The following is a 26,756-nucleotide window of genomic DNA, read 5'->3' as shown; positions in this document are numbered from 1 at the left end:
CTCATCTGCGTGCTCCCATTCCTGATTCTGACAAAAGCAGCTGGGAAGACAGATGCAGCTCTTGCTTAGGAATGCTGGAGCCAACACTTCAGGACTCTCATCTCCCCCTCCTTCCCACATCCAAGGCAGAGGACTGCTCCATCTCACTGGTGCAATGGAAGGGCCTGGCGCCCACTTGAGCCTTACAACCCCGAGCATCGAAAGACAACAGGGGCCTGGCTCTGGGCTTTGGGCTCTTGCAGAACGTGGCTGAGAGACCATGTGTGCATTTAGCTTTTTGCTCTGTCCCCAACAGTCCCCATGTGGGCGGTCCAAGGGCAAGGTCTGGCCTGGGAGAGCCAACTGACCGTCAACCGTGTGCTCAGACCATGCTCTCCCTCCCAACGTGATTTTGCAGGAAGCTCTGTTCTGTGCCAGGGGGCTGGCGCGCCATCCCCGTTTGGCTCCCAGTGTTTGTTTCCCAGTTGGGAGAAGGCAGATGTGAGCCCTGGTGAGCAGCTACACCCCGGAAACCCCGCAGGTGCGGCCAGTTAGCCAGAAGATCCTTGGAGGGAAGTGCAACCTGCATTCAGACCCAGAAAGCTGGAGTCTGCCAGAGCTCCCCTCACGGCTCTCCTCAAACAAGCCAGACCATGGGCAACGTGTCCAGCATTCTCTGGGGAAGCTTCTCCTGGGTCTCAGCCAGGGCTGCAGGACGTGAGGGCTGGAGAAGGCACCAGCCGCTGCCTGGAGAGTGAGATTCCAGCCTTTGCATGGTTGGAGCCAGAGACGCGTGGGTGGGTGGCGCTGGTGCACCCGAGTGCTGGGTTCTGTCCTGCACTTCCGCTTTGGAGTGGGGACTCCTTTTTCTTAAATTTAATTTGTTATACAAATATCATATATTTCAGGTATACAGAAGTAGAAACATAGTGATGTTTCCCATCCATGCTCCAACCCTTCTTCTTCCTCTTTCTATTCCCACTCTTAATTTTTACAAAGACTTATTTTTAGTTTACTTGTTGATTGCAAGGATAACCCTACAATAAGTGAAGAGTTCAACAAACAGTATGAAGAAAAAAACACTGTTCCTCAACAGAAGAGACAAGGGCTGTAGGAAGTCATCAAATCTCAAAATGTTCATTTCACTCTGCTACTTACACATTTTAGGAACTCTATTAATTACCCCGGATCAAGGAAAACGTACAATGTCTGTCTTTTTGGGACTGGCTTATTACACTAAGTATAATGGTTTCCAGTTGCATCCATTTTGTTGCAAAAGACAGAATTTCTTTTTTTTAATGGCTGAGTAGTATTCCATTGTGTATCCACAACACAGCTTCTTTACTCAGTCAACAGCTGATGGACATCTGGGTTGATTCCACATCTAAGCTATTGTGAACTGCAATGAACACAGAGGTACGGATGAATCACCATGCGCTAACTTCTTTTGGTTTGGGTAAGTTCCCAGGAGTGGGACGGCCGGATCCTCTGGCGGGTCTCTGTTCAGATTTCTGAGGTATCTTGGAGTGGGGACTTCTGAGTCCCCCCTCCAGCTCCTTGTCACCCCTCCTCCTGCGGAGGAGACTGGCGGGTTCCTGAATGATGGGATGGCTTACTCCGCTCCAACAATTTGGCTCTGCTTGGCCAAGAGCCAGGTGAGAGCCGCCCGTGCAGTTTCAGCATCTCCGTTTGGGTCTGCGTTGGTGGATCAGATTGGCCCTGCACCGGGACCAGCTCTCTGGCTACCAGGAGTAGAAAGTGTTTTCCAGAATTGAAGTTTGTGCTATAGCTTCCAACACTGTGGACCAGAAGGTCTGTATTTTACAATTCACGGCTGTTCTCTTTAACTGGAATAGATGCCCTTTGATTCCACCCTGGCTTCTCTACCAATTCCTGAAGTCCTTGGAATCCCAAGCATGAATGGCTGTGACTGGTATCCCTGAACTTCCTGACTGGTATCCCTGAACCTCCAGCCCGCAGTAACGTGAGCATCTCGGACTCGTGTCTGAGGAAGCATCAGGGCCTCTGCTGCCTGCCGCCTGTCTCCTTGAGGCCACACGTTTGGCCATCTGTGCACCTGTCCCCAGCAGGGGCCAGCCCAGTGGGAGCACTGTCAATCACACAGGCCCCAGGCTTCTTTGGGTCCAGGATCAGTTTCCGGAAGGAAAGAGGCACAGCTCGTCATTCGGAGCTTCCCCACCACGGCTGGAAGAGGCCGAGAGAGGATGGTCACACATGAGGTCGGCGAGCCGGTAGGAACAGGAAGTCAGTCCTGGGGCTTGGAACACTGGCCCTGGCCTGGTCATCGGGGATGGGCCAGAGAGAGGGCCGAGAGTTCAGTGTGTGCACCACTGCACCCCATTAGAGTTTTGTCTCTCCCTGGCAAATCACATCCATCATTCTGTCTCCCCAAGCACCAGGCAACGCTGGCATCGGCACTAGCATAGCAGGTGCAAGGGATGAACCGGCGGCGATTTTCTACAGCTTGCCTGGCAGAGAGGAGAGGCGCTGTCAGCTCACCTGGATGGCATGGGTCACACTGACACGCAAAAGGACAAGGCGGTCCCCCCACGGTCTTTGAATCTTACATACTAACTCCGCGGCTAGCAGTCTGGAATGGAGAGGTTAAAGCAGGCATGCCATGATGGAGGACCCGTCCCTGGGCCTCCCTGTCCCGGGCTGCTCAGCAACAGTTCCTTCTCACTACCATCATCATCATCGCTCCTGCAGGAGCCAGCAGCCACAGCGCAGAGGAAAGGAAGAGAAACGGAGGGAGCTGGTCCCGCGGCAGCCGGGGACCCCTCCACCACCACATTACTTGGTGCCTCCACCTCCATGGCCAGTTTTCAGGGGCCTCTGTCCACAGGCTGGGCAGAAGCAGCAAGGGCACCCCCGATGCCAGCCAGTGAGTCCTTCCCAGTGGAGACAGGGGTCCCAGGCACCCCCGAAGTAGTCCTTACTCTCCCGCGGATCAGCTCCCCACCGGGAGCCCTAAGGAAACACTCACACTGTGTCTGAGCAACGCCAGGGTCCCATGCAGAGCTCAGGCTAAGAACAAGGTCCTGCTACTGCCAGGCGGGGTGGGGTCCCTGGACGGAGGCTGTGTAATGAAGGGCTCGCATCCTTGACTTTTGAAAGACACTGAGGGGAAGCCGGAGGTCTCCTGGGTCAAGTGCAGAGGGCGAGCTGCTGAGACAGAAGCGAGCTTGCAGTGGTCTGCAAAAGCCCATCCTTGGGGGGCGTTTGGCACAGAGCTAACAGGCCATTTGGGATGCCTGCATCCTATACAGGAGTGCCTAGGTTCAAGTCCTGGCTACGCTTCTGGGGCCAGCTTCCTGCTAATGTGCACACGGGGAGGCAGCAGGTGATGGTCCAAGTACTTGGGTCCCTGCCACCCATGTGGGAGACCTGGATTGAGTGTCTGGCTCCTAACTTTGATCCGGCCCCAGGTCTGGCTGTGGTGTGGGCATTTACGGAGCAAACTAGCAGATAGAAGACTCTCTCTCTCTCTTTCTCTCTCTCTCTCTCTCTCTCTCTCTCTCTCTCTCTCTCTTTCTCTGCCTTTCAAATAAATAAAATAAATGAAAAACAAATGCAAGTCATCCCTGCAATGCAGGCACGGAGGTGGTGAGTGTTGCCACTGGGTTGGGCAGTAGGTCTGTCTGACACACATGATCCAACCACAGAGCTCAAGGCCATTGGTGACGGGCCCGCAGCTGGCAGGGTGACATTTGCTCTGGTCCCTTAAGGAGTATCTGATGCGTGTCAGCCTTCAAAAACCTTTTTAAATCCTTGGAAAAATTAAGTAGGGCACTCTGAAACCAAATAAAACAAAACAGAACGCCTGCTGCTTAGGAAGCTGTGTGTGCGCGAGGGGACTTCCGAAGGCTTGTGCACGTGGAATGCGGTTTATTCTGGGGCAGAATGTTTGTGAGGTCTCATAACACGCTTTTCCATGAACTTCTCGAAGCAGCTCCCCCACCCCATATTTGAGGGAAGGCAAAGAAAGCAAGAGGAAGCTTACCCCTCTCCCATTGCCCACAGATGTCAAACAAAACAGAAAATCAGGGAGAAACAGAATAGAAGGTGTTTTCCTGTGGCTTCCTGGACACGGCAGTGTTCAAGTTGGCTTCTCCAGCCTTGTCCGTATTGGCCACACCGGCCCCTCCCATCCCAAACAAAGGGTGCTCACAACCCCGCATGACTCGACTCGAGAGCTAAGGCCTGCATACACTGTTCTCAGTACAGCGTGGTGTTGAGGATAAACAGATCCCCTGATGGCTCCCCCGCTGGCCTGAAACAGGGCTGAGACGCTCCCCCCACCACACCCCCGCATCTCCAGGCCCCGGCTGAGGCAGGGACTCACGAGACGCACGGTGGGGGCACAGGCTGAGCAAAGGCAGGGAGACCCCAGCCTGCACGTTGCCCAGCTGGGAGTGGCCCAGCCCCTGGAACGCATCACACAGTAGCCGGTGGCATGAGCCGGCACGAGAGGACACTGCTGGATCGGGGAAGGGGGGTACCCCACGGCCTTCTCGTTGCTCAAGGCCACCTGGTACCCTGAATGCTGGCGCTGAGTGACCACCACTCCAGGGGCTATTTTCCTGCTTTCCGGTCTTACAAAACTGCAGGCAGCTCCCGGGCCCTGGGCTTCCCCTCGTCCTGCAAAGCCACAGGGCTGGGGCCTCTGGCTGCCCATCCTGCAGCCTCCCCTGCCCCCCACTGGCGGGGGCAGCGACTCCAGCCCATCCATGGAACAAGCCTGACCCAAACGGTGGTCTTCCCAAGATTGCGGCTCTGAGCTGGAGCTCACTGGGTGTCTGAAGCCACCTCTTTAGCAGGAGACAAGGGTCCCGGAAAAACTCGGGGGGCTTTCCTAACAGCCCTGGCCTTGGGGTGCCTCAACACGCTGAGCCCAGATGCACAGGGGCCTCTGCTGTCTATCTGCATGAAGCCCGCCTGTCCGTTTCAATACTTACGTCATTCTCTAGGAAATTGAACATGCTCCGTTCGGCCAGCTCCTTGGACTCTTCAAACTTTTCTACCGCTTGTCTGACTTCTTCGTCGGGGATCTTACCCACTCGCTTCTTCTTGTAGTCGTAATCCAGGCGGCGGCCTTCCAACTTTTTCAGGTGGTGCTGGGAAGAAAAAAGAGAGAGAGAGAGAGAGAGAGAGAGAGAGAGAGAGAGAGAGAGAGGAGTCCCTGAGAGAAGTGTCACATTCAAAAGATGGCGCCCAACATTCTTGGTTATATTTCTAGGAATGTAGCCCCTCCCCCCTTATTTTTCCCCCAGGCTTAAATTCCAAAAGGCAGGGACCCATCTCTGTCTTCCTGCTGTGTGCACCTCAGTACACCTGCTGGAGACGCCCCACACTGCAAGTGGAGGAATACCCCACAACTGAATGAATGAATGGCTGGATGGCTGGATGCATGGGTGACGTAATGAATGAATGAGTGTCTATACGGAGCACAGGATCCGTGTCCCTGCTCAGAGACCAGGTTCCAACATTCTGCAATGTTCAGGTAGCTTCTAACCAAATTAGCTGGGCACAACACAGGGGCAGGGCGGGAGCTTGGCCTCCTGGTGAAGATGCCCTGTGCCCCATCTCAGCGCCCGGCTCTGGCTCCTGACCCCGGCTTCTTGGCAAATACAGACTCCAGGAGGCTCTGGTGATGGCCCAATAGCCGTGCCACTGCAACCCATGTGGGAGACTTGCTTCCCACTGCAGCCCAGCCCTGCCCCAGCCACCACATCTGGGGAATGCGCCCGCAAAGCAAGCTCTGTCTGTCTCACAAACACTTTTTTTTTCAAGATGAGAATTTAGTGGGAGAAATTTGTTTTTTGTTTAAAAAAAAAAAAACAATTCCTTTGGTGCTGTCATCAGCTCCTCGTTGAGACATGGGCACACATTTCTGGTATCCCCTAGGAAAAGCACGGATCCTCTATAAAGTGCCCAATTACAAGGTAAGTTGCATAAAATGTTACCAATGGGGGCCAGCAGGTTAAGCTGCCGTCTGCAGCACCAGCATCCCACACAGGCACTGGTTCAAGTCCTGGCTGCACCACTTCCCAGCCAGCTCTGTGCTAATGGTCTGGAAAAGCAGAGAAAGATAGCCCAAAACTTGGGCCCCTGCATGGGTGTGGGAGACCAATGCAGCCTTCTGGGGAGTGACCCAGCAGATGGAAGACCTCTCGCGCTCACTCACTCTCTCTCTCTCTCTCTGTCTCTCCCTTTCTCTCTGTAATTCTGACTTATAAATAAATAAAATGAACATTAAAAAAAATGCTACCCATGATTGCAGAGGCGAGGGAGCTACAGGCAACCTCTGAACTGGTGGGATTCTACGCGACATTCTAATTCCTTTAATAAAATCTAACAGTGATAACAAGTGGAGTCGTCCATTCACGAGACAGCCTGCCTTGTGGATACTGGGTCTCCTCTCCCAGTTTGTATTCAGTCTGTGCAAGGCAAGGGAGGGGCCGCTACGAGTTTCCTGCTGGGACCTTGGAAAACACATGGGCAGTACCTAGAGCGCCCATGGAAGCTGACCGTCCCCTCAGAAGCATCAGGTGACTGGCACCATTCATTGAAGTGGCTCTGACTTCCAGACCAGGAGGCAGAAAGAGCTTATGGGATTAAAGATCAGACGCGTCTCTCCCAGCCTATCTGTTCCTTGGGCCAAGCCCCTAAATCCCTCTCCAGCCCTCCCTGGACAGCAGTATGCCAGCCGTGTGCTAAACAAACAGGCTCCGACCCCTGATTTCCAGCACGCACAGAGCTTGCGGGGACTACTGCAGGCTCGCTGGATCTTGGGATCTCGACTCTTGATCCTCTTTGAGGTGGAAGTTCAGAGTTACACTTCCGATCCAGCTCCCAGCTCCTGCCAGGGAAAGCAGCGGAAGATGGCCCAAGTCCTTGGACCCCTGCACCCACAAGGGAGACCTGGAAAAAGCTCCTGGTTCCTGGCTTCAGATAGGCTCAGTTCTGGCCATTGCGGCCATCTGGGGAGTGAACCAGGGGATGGAAGACCTCTCTCTCTCTCTCTCTCTCTCTCTCTCTCTCTTTTCTGAAATCCTAAAGCTGAAGGAACATGGTCATGTCTTCCCACTGTCCCCACCTCAGTGCCCCACCTCTGCAGTAGATGGGGTTAATGCCTCCTGATGCTGGCTCCCAGTGGATCCAGGGAAATCTAACGGAGTTATTTTGTCACCACCCACCATAAAGTGATGCCTTCACTTAGCACCCGCAGAACTGTCCTAATGATTTTAAACACAAATATTATTCTAAGTCGCAATGATCTTAAACATAAATATTATTCCACATCGCGATGATTTTAAATGTATTATTCTAAGCAGCAACAGGGTGCACCTGCAGCCACAAAGACTTACCCCAATCTCCTTCAAATCTTTGTCTTGCAGCAGCTGAAGCGGGTCAATGAATGTCTGCTTCACGTTGATGTCCAGGGAATCTTTCACCTCAGCCATGAGTTTCATGGATTCGCCGACTTCTATTAACGCATTGCCTTGGGGGGAAAATACACATTACATATGGTTTTTCAGAAAATGACTCCTGGTCATCCATGATATTTGTTTAATTCTGGCCCCAAAGTGAATGGATGCCGGTGCAGTGAGGCCCATTCTCAGAAAAAGAAAAACAGTCTTCCTGTTTTCTACATGTTTCTCTCGGCTTGGGCACTTACCCCAGCACCTAAAATAAAACTGAGGCTGACAGACAGACGCACTTACAACTCTGACCACTAGGTGGAGATAAAGCTCTTTTTAAAAAATTGCAAACTGGCACCAAGGCTTCCATCCATAGAAGGAAAGGTCTCTTTGTAAACAATGACAGGATTGGTTGACCGGGCCCAGTATTAACCAGTAATCATGACAATGGAAATAAATGAACAAAGCGCCATCCGGGTCCGGCTGTGGACCCTGGAGGCCACTCCCTGTGTCTGGGCAGGTGGTCTCAGGTCACCGCACCCAGCCTGGTGCCACTGTGGCCAGATTTTGTTTTACTATCCTGCTGGATATCATTTTTTTTTTAACTCTGCATCTTTCATTTCTGCCGAAGCTGTGCAAATTTGTGTTAAACGCCATTCTTTTAAAAATTTTGTTTTTCTAACAAAAATCTCCCAAGCAAACAGCATTTCCAACGGTGATAGATTTAGTGGCTGTGTACTCATGTGCACCCTGGGACTCAACACTTGGCTGCCTCACAAGAAAACAGAACGTGTAGGTTTAAAAAAAAATTTTTTTTAAATGCACGTTTCTTTAAGGACTCCGAAGATGACGCTCTGAGCATCGGCTGTGAGCCCCTCTATCAGCACAGTCCAATTGCACAAGGGCCCAGGGCTCAGCCCCTCCATGGACGTTTCAAAATCCAGCTGTCCAGCCTCCTCCTCGGGACAGCAAACGTCCACCTGCCCCTGGTGCTGCACGGGCATCAGTTCTCATTCTTAACTCTAGGTCCCTGGGAAGCCGCCACAGGATCCGGCCGTGAGAGCCAGCACAGCCAAGTGCACGGCAGGAATGGCCTTGGATTTCAGGGCCTGCCGGGCAGTGTCCCCAGTCCCCCAATGTCTGCACCTTCAGGGTCAAGTTCAGGGGCCAGTGCTGTGGCGCCGTGGGCTAAGCCGCCCCTGTGAGGCTGGCGTCCCATATAGGAGCGCTGATTCGAGTCCCGCTGCTCCACTTCTGATTCTGTTCCTGCTAACATGCCTGAGAAGGCAATGGATGTCGGTTCAAGATCTCAGGTCCCTGCCATTCACAGGGGAGAACCAGGTGGAGTTCTGGGCTCCTGGCTTTCACCTGACCCAGCCTTGGTTGTTGTTGGTATTTAGGGAGTGAACCAGTGGATGGAAGATCTCTCTCTCTCTCTCTCTGTCACTCTGTCAAATAAACAAAGTCCTTTTTAAAAATAGAGGCCCATGGAATAAAATAAAGTTCACATTTTATTGTTCTGTAGGATATTGTTACCCTGCCACTGATCAATGCTTTAACCTGAGATTATTTTTAAGACCGCAAAAGATATTTTTCGTCAACTTCCTAGAATAACTAATATAGCCAAGTATTTGATTTCTCAATTTCCATATCCTGCCTTGTTGTCATTATCTGAACAGCATATATGCCCAATTTTCCTGGAAGACTTGATGTCATTAAAGTTAATCCACTCCTAATTAATTCACTAATTTAAAGCAATGCCAAGGAAGATTTAAAAAGCACTTGTTTTCCAACAGAGATGACTTCCGATGACCGAGTCTCATTTGGTAAAATACAAGGAGTACATACGTCCATGAAAGTGTTTGCAATGAAACAAGTGGGGCGATTCCATTAAAGTATATTTTAAGGGCAGCATTTGGCCTAACAGCTAAGACGCCCGTGTCCCACAGCAGAGTGCCGGGGTCCAATGCCCAGCTCTGACTCCTGACTCCAGCTTCCTGCTAATGCAGATCCCGGGAAGCAGCCGTGATGGCTCCGGTAGTTGGGTTCCTGGACCCACATGGGGGCTGGACCTGTGCTCCCAGTGCCAGGCTTTGGCCATGTTCCAGTCCTGGCTGTTGGGGGCATTTAGGGAATGCACCATGGGTGATAGCTCTCTCTCTCTCTCTCTCTCTCTCTCTCTCAGCATTTAGGGAATGCACCATGGATGATAACTCGCGTGCGCTCTCTCTCTCTCTTTCTCTCTCAGCATTTAGGGAATTCACCATGGGTGATAGCTCTTTCTCTCTCTGTCTCTCTCTCTCTATCTGTCCCTCTGCATCTCAAATAAATAAATTTTAACAATATATTTAAAGATACTATAATACTTAAAACAATATGACACTGGACGAGAATAAAATATGATCAAGAAACAGATGAGAAAGACCAAAAATAAACTTAAAATACAAAAAAAATCTATAATGAAAAGTTCCCTTGAAATCAGTAGGGAAAGTGAGATCTTCAAAAAAAAAAAAAAAATAAGGAAAAGTCAGATTTTCAAAGAAGTGGTGGCACAACTGGCTTTTTATTTATTGCACCGTATCTCCAACAAACTCAAGTGCTTAGAAAACTGAAAAGGGGGGCAGCGCTGTGGCGCAGCGGGTTAACACCCTGGCCTGAAGCGCCGGCATCTCATATGGGTGCCAGTTTGAGTCCGGGCTGCTCCACTTCCAATCCAGCTCTCTGCTAGGGCCTGGGAGAGCAGTAGAAGATGCCCCAAGTGCTTGGGTGCCTGCACCCATGTGGGAGACCCAGAAGAAGCTCCAGGCTCCTGGCTTTGGATCAGCACAGCTCTGGCTGTTGCGGCCAATTGGGGAGTGAACCAGCAGATGGAAGACCTCTCTCTCTCTCTCTCTCTCTGCCTCTCCTTCTCTCTCTGTGTAACTCTGACTTTTAAATAAATAAATACATCTTCAAAAAAAAATAAAACTGAAAATGAAGAAAAGTTCCCAACAGATATGAGAAGAAAATGCAGACAAACGTACACAATTCACAGGAAGGTGAGTGGAAGGGATTTTCTGAACATGACGTCAAAGCTAAAAGCCGTACAGAAAGACGAGCCACACCGCGCAGCCATCTCACTCCCCGTGTACAAGATGAAGCATGAACCTCTGCCCGGAGCAAAACCTCAGCAAGACATAGCCCAGGCAAAGGGCAAACCTGAGCGCCCAGACCAACGAGGAAACGAATCAGGCAGTCCAGTGGGAAAATAAGCAAAGGAGGCTCCAAAATGAGGACGCACAGGAAAAAATTCCATCGCACACGTCAGCCAAAGAGTTGGCTGCGTTTTTCTACTGTGTGTGTCAAATGATCAGTTACTTCCCTCTAGAAGTGAACGCAAACTCAGAAGATAACTCCCGGGTTCGTGGTGGTGTGGGACGCCCGGCGCTCCGGGCAGGGCCATGACCTTGGTGTGATCTTCAAAGCTGACACTCACCCAGCAATTTCACCAAAGCAATTACATCAAAGGACACAATGCTGGAGATCCTGCCAAAAATGGCCTTTTATAAATGCTATGGTAAAAAAAAAAAAGTTCACATGGAGAAAAAAGTATAATTATCCAGGAAACAGGATTGGTTGCAAACACTGTGATACATGGAGTGATATAAAAGAGATTAATTTACGGCATAGGTCATGATTTAGTCACAGAGGGAAAAGACAGATGACAGAAGTGTACATCCAAGGGTAATTCAAAATAATCGTGGAAAACAGGGCAAAAGGAGAATTTGTTCTGCTACAAATGGATTTTTGAAACCCGTGCACACGAAAGTGGTTTTGAGAGCTCAAGGAAATGTGTACTATGAAAGGATTACGGGTGAATTTCAAAAAATGTGGGCATCAAAATACACATCTTTTAATTCTTCTTTTCCTCTGTGAAGCCCCCTCGTACGCTGGAGACTCCGTTTTCAAAAGTAAATACACAGAAAGCTAAACCAAAGGCATCAGGGACAGCCGGCATGAAGCCTCACGGGTTTTCAGTGGAGAGGGGCCCACAAGTGACGTCAGCTCTGTCCTCACTCATCTGTGTGCTTTCTAGATCTTGCAACGACAGGGGGTGTGTGGGGAAACGGAACCAAAGGGGGGGGCGTTTATTTTGTTGTGAAAGATGTTGGAGACCCATGGATATATTTTATTTTTATATTTTTCTTTTCTTTTTTTTTATTTATTTATTTTTTTTTTTTTTACAGGCAGAGTGGACAGTGAGAGAGAGAGACAGAGAGAAAGGTCTTCCTTTTGCCATTGGTTCACCCTCCAATGGCCGCCGCGGCCGGTGCACCACGCTGATCCGATGGCAGGAGCCAGGTGCTTCTCCTGGTCTCCCATGGGGTGCAGGGCCCAAGCACTTGGGCCATCCTCCACTGCACTCCCAGCCACAGCAGAGAGCTGGCCTGGAAGAGGAGCAACCAGGACAGAATCCGGCGCCCCGACCGGGACTAGAACCCGGTGTGTCGGCGCCACAAGGCGGAGGATTAGCCTAGTGAGCCGCGGCGCCGGCCTGGATATATTTTTCATAATTTGCATATTCCCCGGCGTTTTAAATACCCCTCGGTAAGGTGAAGAAAGAATGAATTGAGCAGGTGCATGCGAGGTTTCGCGCGTAACCCGGGCCTGGCAGCAGGGGGCGCACTCACCGAAGGTGGAGTCTTCCCCGAGCTCCTTCCCGTACTTGAGCATGCAGTCTCCCAGCAAGCCCTCTGTCTGCGGGTAGCCAGTGGTCTTCACCTGCCCTCGGATCTTCGACACAGTGTTCAGCATCCCCAGCTTAGCTCTGTATGCTTAAAAATGTTGTCATTTGTAATTCCTTAAAGTTACAAGGTGCAGTGACAGGTGCAAGGCATTGTAACAAATGTAGCTGCCAACATTTAGGTTGCCGGAGACAGAAATGCCAGCGCTCTGCAGCCCTGTTTAACTTCCTCACGCGCTTTCCTGGGTTCATCGCCAAGGCTGGCGCTAGGCACATGGCCGCACCGCATGGGAACCATGGTGCACATTGTGAGTACCAGATAGCAGCAACCAACCAGGGCCTTGATAAACAGCCCACCCCCCAGGGCAAGACCCCTGCAGACCAAGCAAGCAGCCCAGAACACAACTGCCCAGGCAGGTGCTCCCAGCAACCAGGTGGCCGCTAACACCCCTCGCCCTGCTCCCAAGAATTCTCTCAGGCTGACCCCATCCAACACCATGGATCAGGTGGGCTGCACACCTCTGAGAAGCAGAGCCAGTAATAGGCACCATGACCGCAGGCCCGGGAGGCTGGTCCTGGCTCCCAGAGCCATGACGGGCGGTGACAAGGTTGCTGCTCCTTGTCCACTCTTGCCTCTACACTCGACTGGGTTAACCACTCCAGGTTATTTTTCTATCTATCTATCTATCTATCTATCTATCTATCCATCCATCCATCCATCTATTATCTATCTATCTATCTGGCAAAGATGTAGAGTGCACCATCTGTTGGCTCTCTCCAAATGCCTGCCAACAGCCAGCACTAGGTTGGGCCAAGACTGGGGGACAGGAACTCAACCCAGGTCTCCCCACGTGGGTGGCAGGAACCCAGGTATACTTGAGCCATCGCCACTGCCTCCCAGCATCCACTGCATTAGGAAGCTGGATTCCGGAGCTGGAGCCGGGTATCAAACAGCCGGGCACTCCAAGTGGGACGTGAGCCACCTCGCTGGTGTCTTAGTGCTAGGTTGCTTGTCCATGCCCGTTCCTTCTCCTACAATGTAATTACGGGACAGTGTGCGGGGTAGGGCAGGGATAAGAACAGAGAGCAGAACGCCAGGAAAGATTGATTGAAAGATTCCCTTAAAATTATGGGAAATTGGTAATGAGTTGCAGAGGGAGGGGGTGCAGCACCAACAGAGAAGTAGGGGACTTTGCTGACCCAAGGAGAAACTGACACAGGGAGGGGTGGCAGACAACGAGACTGCGAACTCAACACCACGTCAAGGCCTCGGGCTTCCGTTCCAGGGGCTGGACAGTGAGATCGTTCTAGCTACTCAAGGGGTAAAGTTTTATCTTCTTCGACTTTGCTAACTGCATGCTTCTTTTTTTAATTTTTTTTTAATTATTTATTTGACAGTTAGAGTTATAGACAGTGAGAGACAGAGAGAAAGGTCTTCCTTCCGTTGGTTCACTCCCCAAATGGCCGCCACGGCTGGCACCGCACCAGTCCGAAGCCAGGAGCCAGGTGCTTCTTCCTGGTCTCCCATGTGGGTGCAGGGGCCCAAGCATCTGGGCCATCCTCCACTGCCCCCCTGGGCCACAGCAGAGAGCTGGACTGGAAGAGGAGCAACCGGGATAGAACTGGCGCCCATATGGGATGCTGGCACCGCAGGCGGAGGATTAGCCAAGTGAGCCACAGCGCCGGCCCTTGCATACTTTTTTTAATGCATTCTCGGCCAAAGCCTCTCACACTTCCAGTAAAGTGCAAATAACCCAAGAGTTTCCTTAAAACGCAGGTCTGATCCCGGCTGTCTGCAGTGAGCCCCAGACTCTGCAAGCCCAGCTGTCTCTCAGGGGATGCCGGTCCTGGTGCTCCCTTGACCACACTGCAAGGGGCACGGTTTTAGGGCATTGCCAGTCTTAGCCTCAATGCACTTGCTCTCTAGGTGCTAGGTCCACACATGTGCACACACACACACACGCGCGCGCGCTCACAACACGCACTACCCTGCTTTCCCGCTGTCAGACTGAACTATGGGATGTCACAGGCGTGTGAGTAAGGGCCATTAAACTTGATGGGAGGCTGCAACATTTCCCATCTTCTTCTGTGGGACTATCCAACAAAGACCACTTTCACTGCTGACCACCACCTTCCAACCCCATTCATTTTTTAAAAGATTTTTTATTTATTTATTTGACAGGTAGAGTTACAGACAGTGAGAGAGAGAGAGACAGAGAGAAAGGTCTTCCTTCCATTGGTTCACTCCCCAAATGGCCACTACGGCTGGAGCTACGCCGATCCAAAGCCAGGTGCCAGGAGATTCTTCCTGGTCTCCCACGCAGGTGCAGGGGCCCAAGCACTTGGGCCATCCTCCACAGCCCTCCTGGGCCACAGCAGAGAGCTGCAGAGAGGAGCAACTGGGACAAGAACCTGGTGCCCATATGGGATGCCGGCGCCGCAGGTAGAGTATTAACCTAGTGTGCCATCACGCCGGCCCCTCCAACCCCATTCAAATGTCAGCTTTGTAGGGCAAGGCCTCTGACTATGTTCCAGCAGCCCATGGAAGCTTCTAGAATGGAAAATGCTCTCATTAAATTCGTGTTGACGAAGGAGGCGGGCATTTGGCTTAGGCATGAGAGACGCCTCTTGGGATGCCCAGGTCCCATATCAAAGTGCCTGGACGTGAGCAATGGCTCTCCCCCTTATCCCAGCTTCCCGTGGATACAAAGCCCGGGAGGCAGCCGGTGATGGTTCCAGTAGCTGAGTCTCTGCACTCACATGGGAGACCTGGGTGAAGTTCCCTGCTCTCAGCTCTGGCCTGGCTCAGCTCCAGCTACTGTGGATATCTGGAGATTGAACTAGAGAATACAAGTGTTCTCTCGCTCTCTCTGCTTTTCAAATAAATTTTTTACTAAATATTTATTTATTCATTTGAAAGGCAGAGTTACAGAGAGGCAGAGGCAGAGAGAGAGAGAGAGAGAGAGAGAGGTCTTCCATCTGCTGGTTCACTCCCCAAAAGGCCACAGAACTGTGTTGATCCAAAGCCAGAAGCCAGGAGCTTCTTCCGGGCCTCCCATGTGGGTGCAGGGGTCCAAAGACTTGGGCCATCTTCCACTGCTTTCCCAGGCCATAGCAGAGAGCTGAATAAGAAGTGGAGCAGCCGGGACTTGAACCAGTGCACATAGGGGTGCCGGCACCACAGGCGGCGGCTTTACCCACTATGCCACAGTGCCAGCCCTCTCAAATAAATTTTTAAAACTAAATATTTGTTGACTGATATATAAGAAAAAAAGGAATGGGTTAATTTCCATCAGCGATGAAGCCGGAGGATGCACAATCGTGGCTTTTAAAATTATTCCCATCCGGGTAAAAGCACCTTGTACCTGCCACCCTCCCTGGATTTGAGGTGTTCAAGAGTTTGTGGAAATAAAATTAAAAGACAACTTTATTTTGGTGCAAGATATTTTAAATCCATGCATGCAGGGGATCTTCAGAAACTCCACAGAAAATGCATACTACAAAAAAATATATATATGGGGGCCAGCGTCGTGGCATAATAAGCTAAGCCTCAACCTGTCGCACCAGCATCCCATATGGGCACTGGGCCGCATCCCGGCTGCTCTACTTCCGAAGAACTCTCACTTGAACAAACGAATTCTCAAACTTTTCATTTCTCAGGTTGCAGAAGACTAGGTCTGTAATGATCGACACAGCAGAAGAATTACAGTAACACAGCAGCTCCGGCAATGACCTTGAAGCTTGGCTCCCTCTGTTGGTTCCTGTAACTGACAACCCAGGAAGCCCTGCCCAGAGCTGCTGGGCAGCCTAAGAGCTGCAGTACAGAGACCAGGGAGACCTTGGACTTTCTAGCACTGGCTTTTTTTTCCCCCCATATTCATCATGCCTCATTTCTTTGGCATTTGAGCCACGAAGTCAATACCTCTTTGGAAGCTGCAGAATTTATTTTTCTTAATTGTTTAAAGAGAGCCTGGGCTCTGGTCTTAGTTCTGGCTCCTGACTCCAGCTTCCCACGGCTGCGCACCCTGGGACATAGCAGTGAAGGCTTAGACGGACTCCTGCTACCCACAAGGGAGACCCAGACTGAGGTGGGAGCTCCCAGCTTTGGCCTGGCCCAGCCCCAGAGGTTGCACAGTTGCAGGCCTCCAGGGAGTGAACCAACGGATGGAAAGTTTTTTTTTTGTTTTTTTTTTTTTTTTTGACAAGCAGAGTGGAAAGTGAGAGAGAGAGAGACAGAGAGAAAGGTCTTCCTTTTTGCTGTTGGTTCACCCTCCAATGGCTGCCTCGGCCAACGCGCTGCAGCCGGTGCACCGCGCTGATCCGTAAGCCAGGAGCCAGGTGCTTCTCCTGGTCTCCCATGGGGTGCAGGGCCCAAGCACTTGGGCCATCCTCCACTGCACTCCCGGGCCACAGCAGAGAGCTGGCCTGGAAGAGGGGCAACCGGGACAGAACTGGCGCCCCGACCGGGACTAGAACCCGGGGTGCTGGCGCCGCAGGTGGAGGATTAGCCTAGTGAGCCACGGCGCCGGTGGAAAGTTTCTCTCTTGTCTCTGCTTTTCAAATAACATGAAAACTTAAAAAGGGGGGGGGGGAGGCTTTGTTCAGTGCTGCCTCGTGGCTAAGCCCAGTACTCCATCCAAATGATGTCAACCACGATGCACAGAAGTGCACCTGCCACGGCCTCTGGCCACTGCTGACTCGATTTTTAACCCTAGATGATCTGACATATAGGACCTTGTTCTTAGATCCCATCAGTCAAACACCAAGCCAGCGTGGGTTCCCACAGTCTGTGGCAGTAAAAAAACAAGAATGGAAAACTTCACGACATTTTCTAACTTTACCTGGATTCGGCTGAAGATATTCGGTTGCTTTTGAAAGGATTTCTGCGACAGCCTTATTGGTTACGTCGATTTTCTTAAAAACAAAACAAACACAGGAAATGTCATTACAGGTCAAACTCCAAGAATTCACAGAAAAACAAATAGAGAAATTAATTTTCATTCATTCAGCACTTAAAACGCCATTATACTGATCTTAATTAGAATAAACATTTTCAACATTTTTAGGAGAGACAATACTTCCCCACTTTGGGGGAAGTATTTCCATGAGTCCAACTGCTCTCATCCAGAAATGCATGCATGGATTTAAAATTTCTTGCACCAAAATAAAGTTGTCTTTTAATTTTATTTCCACAAACTCTTAAAGCACCTCAAATCCAGGGAGGGTGGCAGGCACAAAGTTCTTTTAAATGGATGGGTATTGGCCGGCGCCGCAGCTCACTAGGCTAATCCTCCGCCTGTGGCGCCAGCACCCCGGGTTCTAGTCCCGGTCAGGGCGCCAGATTCTGTCCCGGTTGCCCCTCTTCCAGGCCAGCTCTCTGCTGTGGCCAGGGAGTGCAGTGGAGGATGGCCCAAGTGCTTGGGCCCTGCACCCCATGGGAGACCAGGAGAAGCACCTGGCTCCTGGCTTCAGTGGCTTCCGCAAGTGCACACCACTAGTTCTAGCGCCAGAAACAGCATGAAAGTTACTTGAGTGCAGTTGCTGCAATGCATGGGGCACACAGTGCATCTAAAATGTAGCAGCAGGGCCCTGTCCCAGAGACACTGGCCTTGTAGCCTGTAGGCAGATTGCCTTATCTAGGAGCATTCTGACATCTGGCCACTAGGGGGCACTAGTTAGCTATATTCCATGTCCTGCCTTTAACCTGTCTGGATCTGGATCGGATCCAGTTTGTAGCTGGAAGTGCAGTACTGCCAGCCCCCTGGAATCGCAGAGTTCGTGTGGCCAGGGACTCAACCAACTGCGGGTCAAAAATAAATTTATACGTATGTAAAATTTTATACCTCTAGACAGATAGACGGATATCTGGCTGAACACGTACAGACTCTTGTCCTTAAGCGCCTGACACTGTATTAGGTATTTTGAGCAATCTAGAGATAATTTAAAAGTATGTGGAAGGACTGCACTGGCTCTGTCAAATGCTGCACCACTTCACCCCAGGGCCTGGAGCACGCACGCGCCCTGAGAGAGGACCGTAGCACCTGCTCGTGGGCTCCATGGGGCAGACCTCTCTGTAGGCACACTTCCTTCTCCGCTCTAATACCCGGGTCTCCCGTCGCAACCCAAGTTCATTTCTAATGCCATTTACATAGGAAAATGCTCTTACCCTCTCCATGTCAAGAAATTCGTCGTCTAGTTTCGTTCCTTCGGCACCACTTATTTTCTCGCTAAATAGCTGTGGGGATAAACACAAGCATTGTTCAGTCATTTCTTATTGAAGTTCTGGGCTTAACTCAGTCAAAACAGCAGGAAAACGCAGGTTCCACCTGTTGGAATTTTTGATTTGAGCTATTTAAGAAAATCGCTCCAAGGGGTGGCTGCCCCCTCGGAGGCCACGGGCAGACACCCGTTTCTGGCTTGCTCTACCTTTGCTGCACCAGGGTCAGGGCAGAGAGAGGCACGCTGGGATCCCGGTGGCGGCACCAGCTACACATCACCATCCACACTGCAAGCGGCAGGCACTTCAGTGCCACAGCCTTGGCGTGGGGTCACCCAGGACCTGCTTCCTAGGAGACTAGGACTGAAACCGGCTGTTTAAGGTGAGGGGACGTTTCAGTGTGGCCTGGAAGGGAGCGCCTTCCAGGAGGAGGCACCGGGAAAGACCCGGGCAGGGACGGCCACAGCAGGTGTTCGCAGCTCAGCACTGCCCATACGAGGGCCAGGGAATTCTCGGTCGTAGGTAGGGGCTGTCCTGGTCACTGACACGGGGTGAGCAGCATCCCTGGTCTTCACCCACTAGATGCCAGGAACACACACACACACACACACAAGCACATACACACACATACACATAAACCACACATACACGTATACATGCACATATACACGGAGAGACACATACATGTACACACACGTGTATATGTAAACAAATACAAACATATACATGCATACACATACACAAAATACATGCATACACGTATGCACACATAGGCACATACACAAACACACATACACATATATGCATACACAGACACATACGGAAACACATGCACATGCATACAAACACACACATGTGTGTATACACATATACATACATACACACATACATGCACACCCATGCATATATATACATACATGCACACATGGACACATACACAAACTCCCAGACACACCCATATACACATACAAATATACATACATACATAACATGCATATACATGCATGTGCCCATATACAGACACACATACATCACATACAGACACAGACATACACACACGCACACACACATCCCACTGTGATGGGCTGAACCGCCTCCAGGCTGTTGAGAACCATTCATGGAGGGAATTTGTTCAGCGATGGAGACAAGTGCTCGGGTAGGAAATGAAGCCTTTTCAGGCCGTCGGCGGGCAGACCACATGGGTCTCCTCACCTGTGGTGTGACAGAGGAGCCCCTACAGCCCCAGACACAGAGCAGTAGAGCAATGGTGCAGACCGGGAGCTGCGGTGGGCGGCTGACACTGCCTGGGACGCTCGCACCCCACTGAGGAGTCCTGGGCTCCGGTCCTGGCGCTGCACCCAATTCCAGCTTCCTGCTACTGTGCATCATGGGAGGCGACAGTGATGCCCATGTGTGTGGGTCTGTGCCACTCTCATGGGAGACCCAGACTGAACTCCCGGCTCCTGGCTTCCACCTGACCCCGTCGTGACTGCGGCGGGCGATGGGGGACTGAAGCAGCAAATGGGAGTTCTGTGTGTGTGTGCATGTGCGTGTGTGTGCGTGTGTGTGTGTGCACACGTGTGACCTTTTCTGCATCACATAACGTTTTCCATGAACTTTTTAAAAGACACCTCCTTTGCATGGATTTCAAGTGTTTTTGCACCAAAATCAACCGGGTCTTTAAGTCCATTTTCCAAGCACACTTTGAAGCAGGCTCACGTATGCGGAGAGCGTGTCTAACCTAACTCTCAGGTGTGGGAAGGAGGACTCGCATGGAGCAGACGGAGATGCTTACACAGGCCATGACCAGGGTCTCTGTGCACCTGCCCTTACCTTTGCAGTTTTTCTTGGCGAGAACAGGAGTCTCTCTCTCCATCAGGGCATCAGGCTGGGCCTGTGACTTGTTTCAGTTTACTTTTTTTAATAAAGATTTTATTTATTCATTTGGAAGGCAGAGTTACAGACAAAGAGAGGGAGAGAGAGAGAATCTTCCAACCTCTGGTTCACTCCCTAAATGGCCGCAATGGCCGCAGCTGGGCTGATCTGAAGCCGGGAGCCAGGAGCTTCTTCCAGGTTTCCCATGTGGGTGCAGAGGCCCAAGCACTTGGGCCTTCTTCTGCTGCTTTCCCAGCCCATAGCAGAGAGCTGGATCGGAAGAGGAGCATCTAGGACAGGAACTGACACCCATATGGGATGCTGGCACCGCAGGCCAAGGCTTAGCCCACTATGCCACAGCACTGGCCCCTTAAAGTTCATTTTTGTCCAAGAGACAGACAAGCAGACATCTGCCAGTTGGCTCTCCAAGTGCCTGCGATGGTCAGGACCAGAACCAGGAACCAGGAACTCAACCCAGGTCTCCCATGTGGGTGTCAGGGACACACGAGTCCAACCCACAGTGCTGTATAAAACCAGTACTATGGGGCCAGCACTGTGGAGTAGCAGGTAAAGCCCCCGCCTGCAGTGCCAGTATCCCATATGGGCGCCGGTTCTAGTCCCGGCTGCTCCTCTTCCAACCTAGCTCTCTGCTATGGCCTGGGAAAGCAGTAGAAGATGGCCCAAGTCCTTGGGCCCCTGCACCTACATGGGAGACTCGGAGGAAGTTCCTGGCTTCGGATCGGCGCAGCTCTGGCCATTGCAGCCAACTAGGGAGTGAACCAGTGGATGGAAGACGTCTCTCTCTCTCTCTCTCCCTCTCTCTGCCTCTCTTCTGAGTAACTCTGACTTTAAAATAAATAAATAAATAAATAAATAAATCTTTATTTTAAAAAAGTACTACATTTAGGGTGTTTTGTTACTCCCAAGAAGCTAAATGATAGAACAGACAAGAGTTCTTTCTTTTTGTATGTAGTTTGGCATTGGAAATCAAAGAGAGTTAGCCTAATGCCCTGATACAAAGTATCACCTTCAACAGAAATTATCAAAGACTCTCACTGCCTGCCACACACCATGCGGTGTTCTAAACAGATGCATGGGGGCAGGTGCTGTGGCGCAGCGGGTTAAGCCACCGCTTGGGAAGCCTGCAATCCACATGGGAGTGCAGGTTTGAGTCCCGGCTGTTCCTTTACCCAACCAGCTCCGTGCGGATGCTCCCGGGAGGCAGCAGAAGACGGCCCAGGTGCTTGGGTCCCTGCCACCCATGTGACGGACCTGCATGGGGTTCCTGGCTCCAGGCTTCATCCTGGTGCAACTCCAGTTGTTGCAGCCATTTGGGGAGTGAACCAGCAGATGGAAGATCTCTCTCTGTCTCTCTCTCACTCTCTCTGTCTCTGTCTCTCCCTTCCTCTCTCCTCCCTCCCCCCCATCTCCTTCTCTCTTTCTCGCTCTCAAATACTTATATCTTTCTTTAAATTTTTAATAAGCAGGTGTATCCACCTGGATGCCCTGAACACTTTTGTTGTTATTGTTGAGTAATGCAATCATGGAAAACACCAGTCCTTATTTTGGGAGGTAATATTCTGAACGTGCTAAAGAAAAAAAAAAAGGACACATCTTCTTCCAGGATGGGGAGAGGGACTGGCACCCACACCGTGCTGCCCTGGCAGACGGCAACCACAGCCAGGATGCTCGGCAGCTCCTCCCACTAGGAAAGACAGTCGATCTTACCACCCTGTGCTCACTCTGGTCCGCGGCACGATACAGCGTAAGCCACACTGTGTGCGTGCTGAGCTTGGACTTCCTAGGTGCTCCAGAGCTATCAGGGCTGGCCAGACCGTGGACTCGCAATAGCCCAGCCACGTTACCAGAGTGTGGAGAATCCCACGGAGCAGACACCTGCTGCCGGGCTGAGCCGTCTCAGACCATGAAACCCCAGCTCCCCGGAAGCAGGCCGCTGACAGGTGAGTGCGCCCACCCAAGAGCAGCCAATCCAGCTGACACAGCCCATGCAGCCCGCCCAGCCTGCTGGCCCACAGCCAAGCTCTCAATGCCTAATCCCACCAGGAGACCCCCCCGCTGGGAAACATCCCCTTTAGGATCCCTCCCTCTCAGCTTGAGAATGAGATCCGAGCCCTCTTCCATGTGTGTCGCTTCCCACTCACTCAGGTTATTCCTGCTCTACTTTCAGAAAGCAAGATGCCTTGGGGCCGGTGCTGTGGTACAGGTAGTTTAATCCTCCACCTAGGGCTCTAGCATCCCATATGGGCGCCAGTTCTAGTCCCGGTTGCTCCTCTTCCGATCCAGCTCTCTGCTATGTCCTGGGAAAGCAGTAGAAGATGGCCCAAGTCCTTGGGCCCCTGCACCCATGTGGGAGACCCGGAGGAAGCTCCTGGCTCCTGGCTTTGGATCAGCACAGCTCTGGCCATTGCAGCCATCTGGGGAGTGAACCATCAGACTGATCTCTCTCTCTCTCTCTCTCTCTCTCTCTCTGCTTCTGCCTCTGTAACTCCACCTTTTAAATAAATGAATAAATCTTAAAAAAAAAAAAAAAGAAAGAAAAAGACAGGCATGATCCCTAACGGGGCCCTTGGTCTCATTCCAAGGTTACAAAGTTGTTTCTCTTAGGTGCTGGAAACTCAATATGAATTATTCCAAAGGTTCTACTCTGATCAGGGGGTTGTATGAGTTTAACTCTCTGCACTCTGAATACACAGAAAATAACAGATTAAATACAAAAACAACAGAAATAAGATCAATGCTCAAAGCTGGAATAAAGACCTTGCTCTGGGCTGGCACCGTGGCTCAATAGGCTAATCCTCCACCTGCGGCGCCAGCACACCGGGTTCTAGTCCCGGTCAGGGCTCCGGATTCTGTCCGGGTTGCCCCTCTTCCAGGCCAGCTCTCTGCTGTGGCCAGGGAGTGCAGTGGAGGATGGCCCAAGTGCTTGGGCCCTGCACCCCATGGGAGACCAGGAGAAGCACCTGGCTCCTGGCTTCAGATCAGCGCGGTGCACCGGCAGCAGTGCGCCAGCAGTGGCAGCCATTGGAGGGTGAACCAATGGCAAAGGAAGACCTTTCTCTCTGTCTCTCTCTCTCTCACTGTCCACTCTGCCTGTCAAAAAAATAAAAAATAAAAAGACCTTGCTCTGGAGCTGAAAATGAATACGAATACAGTATGAAAAGCACATGGCAGCCTCAGGTTTGCAGCCAGGCTACGGCGGCCAGCAGGCTGGCTCCTCGGGGGTAGGGGGGGCCTGGACTCAGGCTTGCACAAGGCCTGGGGACAGGAAGTAAAACCCAGAAGCAAACCCCTGTCTGTGGCTACCACGTTGTCCCCTGGAGAACAAGGAATCTATCTGTGGACAGATGCAGATGCCCACGAGCTCATCACAGGAGAGCACCCCCTGTCCTGGAGAGAGGGCTGGTGAGGCTGATGGAGGAAGCCACGTCCCGTGGAACATCGTGAGCACACAGTGGCTAAAAGCAATGAAAAGATGCTCTTCCACCCCCAGATTGAAATGTACCCTGGAGCTAAACTCTAAAGCACAGGGATAAAACCTAGCATGGAGAAAGAGAGCCACAAGGCCAGGTGAGCTAACATGGATTCACACATTCACTTTAGGTGGAAACAGGTCCACGAAGCAACATGACAAAGCCAGGCAAACAGCAAGTGATTACCAGAAGGATGTCAATTTATTTTGAAAAAAAAAAAAAAGACATTAATTTTTTGGAAAGGCAGAGTTATAGAGAGAGCGAGGGAGAGAGAGAGAGAAAGAAAGAGAGAGAGAGAGAGAGAATATCTTCCACCTGCTGGTTCATTCCTCAAATGCCCGGGACTCAAACTGGCACCAATATGGGATGCTCGCGTTGTTGGCAGTGGCCCAACCTGACATGCCAAAATCCCAGCCCCAAGACAAGAATTTAACAAGAGATATAAAAAATTAAGAATCTTAGAAATAAAAAATAGAGTCATAATAATGACTATGCATAAATTCCATACACGATCAGAAAAGAATATCAGAAGTGGAAAGCATTTCTGAGCAAATTACCTGAAGAACAATGACAAAAAGAGTTTTACTTTTTTTTAATGAAAGTTTATCAGTATGGAGAGTAAGAGGGGGGCCCTGAGAGGTACTGTTAGGCACCCCAGAAAGAGAGCACAGAATACGGAAGAATCGCCATGTTAAGAGTCAACAGCTATTTCTACCCCACAACCAAAGGGAGGCAGGAGTCCACAGTCTGGAAGTGCTCTCAAGTTCCACTCAAGATAAATATTAATCCACACCACTCATGTCACAATCTCAGGAACAAAACCTTCTAAAACTACAGAATGAAGGGGGCGGGGCGGAGGACAAACAGCCACAGCAGTGAGATAGACGGCAGATTTCTCGCCTGCAACAGCAGGTGCCAGAAGACGGTGGAGGAGTGGCTTCCGGTGGAAAAGAAGCAAGTAAGTGAAAACCTAAACTTTTACATTTCCCTAAACTGCTGCTTAAGAAAGAGAACAGAATGAAGACATCTTCAGATGTCTTTGAGGAAACAAAATCTGAACCAAGGGAAAAGTGTAGACCATGGGAAATTTGGACAAGGGTGGAATGGGACAATATGAGGTGGTAAATTTCATTACTGGCTAAAAACAAACTAATAGCTCTGAGTTTCCCCACAGCTCAAACTAAAACCTTCATCAATACTAAGATATAGAGGGGGAAGGCTGTTGTGATCATTTGAGAGTTGTGATCATTTGAGCACACCAAGATTCACCTGTGTTTAAGAGGAGGCCACTCAGTATTGCTTAAGACTTGGCTGAAATGCTACTACTGGAAGCACAAAACTGGGACAGAGAGCACTGTGTATGCTGCAACAAAGTCTCCATCTCATCCCCTGCAAAGGAGACAGGAGAAAGGGTGTGGGGAGAGAACGAGGAATGGCAAACAGAAATCCCAGGTAAGTTAGACAGTGACAGTAAGTCCAAAATATATCAGCAATCATTGTGTAAAGGGATTAAATTCAACACATTACAGGATAAATCAACAGAGTGGATTTTTTTAAAAGATTTATTTATTTATTTGAAAGGCAGAGTTACAGAGAGAAAAAGGAAGGAAGGAAAGGAGAGAGGGAGGGAGGATGAGAGAGAGGGAAAGAGGGAAGGAGGGAGGAAGAGAGGGAGGGACGGAAGGAGGAAGAAAGAGGAAGAGAGAGAGAGAGAGAGGTTCTTCCATCCACTGGTTCACTCCTCAAATGGATGCAATGGCCAGTGCTGAGCACGGCCATAGCCAGGAGCCAGGGGCTTCCTCCAGATCTCCCATGCACGTGCAGGGGCCCAAGGACTTGGGCTATCTTCCACTGCTTTCCCAGGCCATTAGCAGGGGACTGGATGGCAAGTAGAGCAGCTGGGACAGGAACCAGCAATGCCAGTCTCAATACAGCGGATTTTAAAAGTCCAGCTACATGCGGTTTCTAGGAGTCACACTTAAGTTAAAACATACAGGAAATATACTGAAAACAGTGAAAACTTACATACTAGAAAAGTACTCCAATAAGGCCTACAACAACGATATCAGACAAGAAATATTTTCCTAAGACAAAGCAGGAATAGGGATAGAGACTTAACCTGACAATAAAGGGAGAAATCTACCAAAGTTACATTACTATAATCGGGGCCAGCACTGTGGCATAGTGGGTAAAGCCGCCACCTGCAGCACCGGCATCCCATATGGGCGCCGGTTCAAGTCCCGGATGCTTCGCTTCCAATCCAGCTCTTTGCTGTGGTCTGGGAAAGCAGTAGAAGATGGCCCAAGTCCTTGGGCCCCTGCACCCATGTGGGAGACCTGAAAGAAGCTCCTGGCTCCTGGCTCCTGCCAGCTCAGTCAATAGGAGCACTAACAACGTGCGACAGGAATTCATCCAGGGAACAGGAAGCCAGCCGCTGCCTTTGTTTTTTTTTTTTTTTGCCTCGGCTGTGTGCTGGGGTAAATGTGATTGGCACAGCCTTGGCCGCCTTTGGGTGCGAATATCTGTTTTGAGAGAAATCTTGCCTTTCCGTGTTCTTCCCTTGGATGAAGCAAGAAATGAAACAGAAAGAAAGCCAGAACCCAGGACAAAATGTAAAAAAAAAAAAAAAAAAAAAAAGGCAAGCAGAATTTATACCTCGGGATTCTCAGAAATCCATCCAGAATAATGTTGCCCAGTGAATGTGCCCCAGAACCCTGGACAATAAGGCTGGGAGAGCGGCTCCTGACCATGTCAGTTGGGAAACCCAGGCAAAATAAAGTTAAACAGAGAGCTTAGTTAAAACGCCTTCAGAAGCTATCACGTGGGCACAGGCATTATAAGTTTCCAAGTGTGTACGTGCAAAGTGTGGCCTTGCACTTGACTGAGCTGTGGAGAGGTCTAACATGGGGCCAGACCTCCAAGGTGTGGCCTTGCCCTTGACTGAGCTGTGGACGTCTAACATGGGGCCAGACCTCCAAGGTGTGGCCTTGCACTTGACTGAGCCATGGAGACATCTAACATGGGGC

General features: G+C 50.7%; 1 protein-coding gene across 8 annotated transcripts in view; it reads right to left on the bottom strand.

The window, feature by feature from the left end:
* The window catches only part of SH3GL3 (SH3 domain containing GRB2 like 3, endophilin A3), a 154,790-nt gene that overhangs the window by 52,628 nt on the left and 75,406 nt on the right, over window positions 1–26,756 (bottom strand). For 6 of the 8 annotated variants that reach the window (XR_011381066.1, XR_011381067.1, XM_070054575.1 and 3 more), the window contains exons 2-6: window positions 18,314–18,382; window positions 16,989–17,061; window positions 12,095–12,238; window positions 7,371–7,504; window positions 4,959–5,117 (exon numbers count right to left, since the gene is read on the bottom strand). Coding sequence is in view for 6 of the 8 variants with exons in the window: in XM_070054575.1 (XP_069910676.1) it covers window positions 4,959–5,117; window positions 7,371–7,504; window positions 12,095–12,238; window positions 16,989–17,061; window positions 18,314–18,382 (579 nt within the window). In the remaining 2 variants the exon portion in view is untranslated. The remainder of the gene's footprint in view (window positions 1–4,958; window positions 5,118–7,370; window positions 7,505–12,094; window positions 12,239–16,988; window positions 17,062–18,313; window positions 18,383–26,756) is intronic. The other 2 variants (XM_008275276.4, XM_070054576.1) reach the window with 2 other exon arrangements.

This window comes from Oryctolagus cuniculus, chromosome 12, assembly GCF_964237555.1.
Source record: "Oryctolagus cuniculus chromosome 12, mOryCun1.1, whole genome shotgun sequence".
Taxonomy (NCBI): domain Eukaryota; kingdom Metazoa; phylum Chordata; class Mammalia; order Lagomorpha; family Leporidae; genus Oryctolagus; species Oryctolagus cuniculus.
Note: the sequence above shows the minus strand (reverse complement) of the source record. Positions and strands in the feature narration are given on the sequence as shown.